Here is a 4,742-nt window from a genome sequence, read left to right as displayed (position 1 = left end):
GAGGTGCGAGAGACAAAGGGGGAGGGAGACAGCGGGGATAGAGAGAGGGGATAGAGAGAGAGAGAGGGAGATCAAAGGAGGGGGAAAAGAGGGATAGGAAAGGCACAGGGAGGGAAGAGGGCAGTTAGCTAGGGAGGGGGAAGAAAAAAGGCAGAGAGGGAGAGAGAGAGAGGGGGGGCAGAGAGGGAGAGAGAGAGAGGGGGGACAGGTAGATGAGGGAAATTCTCTTTTTGGGGAAATAGAGGGGGTAGAGGCATTTTATTGGGGACACCAAAATGGGCAGAATTTTCCCCGATCACTGAAAATGATTTTAAAAACATGAATAAAATATAAGTTAATATGATAGATATTGGGACAGACATTATACAGCCAGACGTCTTACCTCGGTGTTCTCAAAGATCTGCCATAGGTCATTATGGAGGTTGCTGGTCTGATAATTCTCCAGGGACAGGAGGTGGCCGAAGGGTTGCCGATTGGTCACAAACATGAAGACCCCCTGGAAGAATGACGTCAGTATATGAAAAGCTACACCCAAACCCCATGACTGCATGAGTGCTACTCCAGGGCAAACACAGGGGTGACAACCCATCGTATGTTACATTAGCATTTGCGTTGTCACCTGCTAAGCAGGAATGGTGAACAGTCCATATCTAAATGGTTGATTATTCCTGAATCCAACCAGCTACAAAAATTTACCTGTCATGAAAGTTAAACAGCCGGCCCTCCCCCATCCCCCAATATAGTTACCTGTTTGCGGACATTGGCACAAAACGCCATATCGGGGTCCAGGGAGCCGCTACGGAACATTTCATACTGGTTGAGCTTAGTCCTAATCACGTTGCCTTTGATCAGGTAGACATTGTTGATGTATGGAACGTTCCAGATGCCGCTGTAAGCAAAAAGCTCAGAGTCAGGGGATGCAGTGGGAGGGATTTTGGGGTAATTATTCCTAAAACAAAGTGGAGCCCACCCTAAACTGATATTTCTTTGGATATTGCAGGTCTGTACACCTGGTGTACCTATTATGTGGGGTTTCCATTATTCCTGCTGGATTTTATTATGAAGATGTAACAGAAGAGTGCAGGGCATTGGCTAGGAACACCCAAAATTGCCCCTACAAATATAATATCCGCTTTGGGTGATATCTTTGCCATAAGGATCCATATCCATACTCACATCCTCTGCCTCTGGACGATATCGATGTAATCCTCCGATCGAGCGTAATATCCATCTTTACTCAGCGCCCCCCAGAAATTGGACCACAGATCCTGCACCCGGCTGACCATTGGGGTGAGGATGGACCTGGAAGGAGACGGTGATTGGTTAGAACCAGAGCAACAAGGGCTGCCGTGGGCACTTCCAAAGGGACAACACTAAAAATGCGACATACTTATTCTGCTCAATGAGGGTCCGCAGCACGCTGGCGTTTTTCAGGACCACCTGGACGTCGATGCTGAAATAATATTCACACTCCGGGTTCTGTCGGCACAAATCCCTGGAGAGGGGAGAAAGAACAAAAATTAAAAAACAAAAAAACACTACTAAACAGAAATTAAAAGAATAATCCAATGACATTGTGCTGCAAAACAATTTATACCAATAAAGAGAACCTGTATTCTACATTCATGTTCTCCATACTCTGCAGCCTGGTGCCAGAGCATCGGTCAAATTGTCTCTGCCAAAAGGAGAGGTTTTAGGAAAGGGAGAAAAAATGATTAGCTGGACCCATTCACCAAGAGGTCACCCAAAGGATCTTTAATAGCCAAAAAAAAGACAATGGTCCAGACAAGGTGATAATGGCCAATAATGGGCCATTCAGATAACAGCACCCGCTATGCTCCATGGATACTCGAATGGGTTTATATCCGTTTATAACAATTTTTTTTTAATTTTGATTAAAAATTGACTTAATTTTTAGGAGTTTTATTGCCTAATTGGCCTGCGTAAGAAATGGACTGGGTCTTCCTCTAGCTGCACTTGTCGTGCATTTCAGGGGCTGTGAAACGCGTAAAGCGATGTGCTTTTTGGATACAATTTTTTGTTCTTTCCCCAATTTTTAAAAAAATTTTAATAAATGTATTTTAATCTAGAACATGTTGGCATTTATTGAGCAGCATGGCTGACTTAGCGGCTAGAACTCTGGCTTTTGCCATGCTAGGTCCCAGGTTTGAATCGCGGCTGGGGCAATTTATTTGCAGGTTCTCCCCGTGTTTGTGTGGGTTTCCTCTGGGTACTCCAGTTTCCTCCAACATTCCAAAAACATGCAGTGAGGTTATTTGGCTTCCCCCCCAAAAATTGGTTACTGACATATGACTATGGTAGAGACATTAGATTGTGAGCTCCTTCGAGGGACAGCTAGCGACATGACTATGGACTTTGTACAGCGCTGCGTAATATGTTGGCACTATATAAATAGCAGCTAATAATATGAATAATTCATTATATGTATCATGGCCTGGGCTAACAATAGAATACACACAGGCATAATGTTACATATTCTACATTTATGGTTTTAAATATTTATTAAAGCGATTCTCCTGAAGAAGCTATATTGCGAAACACATAGAGAAATCAATTAATAGCAGCTATATACACATGTATGAAGTCTTGGAAACCCAATGGACCTTTAAAGCTCTGTGTATTTAAAAGTAACAGCTGAATGGTCATTTGTGTCCGTTTGTTATAAAAGGCGATTGTAATCAAATGATATTGTGTATAGGATGAAACTTTAAATCCCATCTTAATTTTATATTAACCACCTTGCAGTTAAGCCCGACCTTCGCTCGGGCAAAAAAAAACTGCAAGGATGGTTAAGCCCGAGATTTTGTACATCCATACTTACCTGGTCCCCCTGGTGTTCAGGTAATGGGTGAGTCTTTTGTAGACAAGGCGTTCAAGGAGTTTGGAGATATATGGGAGAAGGGAGATAGGGCGGTAGTTGGAGGGTAGGGAGGGGTCCAGTCATCTTCTGTGATATCAAAATAAACCTCGGCTCCAAATCGTGTTTAGAAAAATTTCAACTATATGTGGCCAATAGGAAGCCACTTTCTGGCACAAGAACAAGTCCAGGATAGGTAAAAGGAGCTTCTGTAACCGCAGGAGCCAATAATAGTCCACCACATCCCTGAAAGCTACCAAACGTTGTCTTTCCTGACTGTCTACAAAAGATTAAATTGAAATTGCAAAAATGTTGCCAAAATTTTCTAAAAATTGCAATTTTAGTCATCCTCAATATTGAAAGCTTGGATTGATATACTGAATTGCTTCTGATGAAAACCTTCAATCCCCCCATTGCTGTGTATATAATCAGCATTAGCCTTGACCGTCTGTATGTCACTTACTCTCTTCACGGGGTCCAGGAAGATCTTCGTGTAGTAGAGTTGGTCACTGTCTTCATCGGCCCCATCCCAGTCAGCCACCAGTTTGTGCAGATATGGAGCATAACCTATGAAAGCTGTGGAGTGAGAAGAGAGTCAGTGGTAAGATTCTGGGGGTCCGTCTTGTCTGAGCTGAGTAAAGGGCAACCATCACAACAAGGAACCAGTTTACGGATGTCAGACCAGTAGGGTTGTCCAAGGGGTACATCAAATCAAATAGATGAGATCAAGAATGAGCCCAAGTAGGACAGGTTAGGTGAACAACTATGTTCATCAGGACTTAGCCTCCTCCAGACCTGTCCTTTTATCAATACTCTCCGAAGAACGGTATAGTTGTTGAAAACCATCCCTACACCACCATAGCTTTGGCATGAACTGAAGCCAAAGGACAATCAATTTGCCATTGTCGTGTGTTGGCTATGAATAGGGTTCGTAAGGGTTTGTTTTTTGGTTGAATTTGATGGTCAAGAGTTTTTCCTTTAACTTGACTTACCATGAACTCTATCACTTGCTTTATACAACATGCCAATTCAATAATTTATGGTATATATATCAGAGGAAACAACTAACAATATTGCAAAAGTAATTTTAGCACTTAAAGGACAGCCCTCATATTATTGGGGCCCCTCCATAAAGGACAATAGAGGGATTCTTACTGCAGATTCTAATATATAGCCGATTGATAATCAATTCACATACAACACTTCTTTTAGAGAACTACCTAATGCCATGGATGCCCTTCAATACCATAGTCTGCCAACAGGTGGCATCACAAGTGAACACTGAACAGAGAAGGAGGAACTTTGCTTGCTGCTTCTCCTAAAGATCTCATTTTCTATTATATTTTATGTGCAAGCTAGAAAATGGAAGAGGAACCCAATACCAAAACACAAGAATCTGGCTCTGTTTATTGGGTGACTTACCCCCTGATCCCAAGAAGCGTTTGCCCTCGATCACAGCCGGGTATTTGGGTTCCAGACGTCGCTCAGGATAAGCCACAGCTTCTGCTGCAAAGACCACCTTGCTTTTGGCTTGCCTGAACTTCTTCACAAGTTCAGTCGGGCCGGCAGAAAACACATCATTGTAGCTGTAATGGAAATAAGCAGAGCAAGGCAATCAAAAGCAGCGTCTACCAGATTATAGTACTTTATAAAAATTGAAGGATCAGGTCAGTTAGTCCCACCGTCCCTGCATTGACTTTTTGGGTCTGCACACCTGCTGGTCCCACTATGGGGTTCTCAACATCTCTGTGCTGTGCACCTTGGTCTGTACACTTGTTGTGCCCACCAAAGAGCTCCCACCATCCGTGTGCTGTGCCCCTATGTCTGTACACTTGCTGTGCCCACCAAAGAGCTCCCACCATCC

General features: G+C 43.3%; 1 protein-coding gene across 1 annotated transcript in view; it reads right to left on the bottom strand.

Moving 5' to 3' along the window:
* Positions 1-4,742, bottom strand: part of PLOD1 (procollagen-lysine,2-oxoglutarate 5-dioxygenase 1) — an 18,116-nt gene that overhangs the window by 5,982 nt on the left and 7,392 nt on the right. The window contains exons 4-10 of the mRNA XM_072425331.1: positions 4,301-4,464; positions 3,342-3,454; positions 1,611-1,675; positions 1,391-1,495; positions 1,177-1,302; positions 748-889; positions 383-496 (exon numbers count right to left, since the gene is read on the bottom strand). Coding sequence (XP_072281432.1) covers positions 383-496; positions 748-889; positions 1,177-1,302; positions 1,391-1,495; positions 1,611-1,675; positions 3,342-3,454; positions 4,301-4,464 — 829 coding nt within the window. The remainder of the gene's footprint in view (positions 1-382; positions 497-747; positions 890-1,176; positions 1,303-1,390; positions 1,496-1,610; positions 1,676-3,341; positions 3,455-4,300; positions 4,465-4,742) is intronic.

Source organism: Pyxicephalus adspersus, chromosome 11, assembly GCF_032062135.1.
Source record: "Pyxicephalus adspersus chromosome 11, UCB_Pads_2.0, whole genome shotgun sequence".
Taxonomy (NCBI): domain Eukaryota; kingdom Metazoa; phylum Chordata; class Amphibia; order Anura; family Pyxicephalidae; genus Pyxicephalus; species Pyxicephalus adspersus.
Note: the sequence above shows the minus strand (reverse complement) of the source record. Positions and strands in the feature narration are given on the sequence as shown.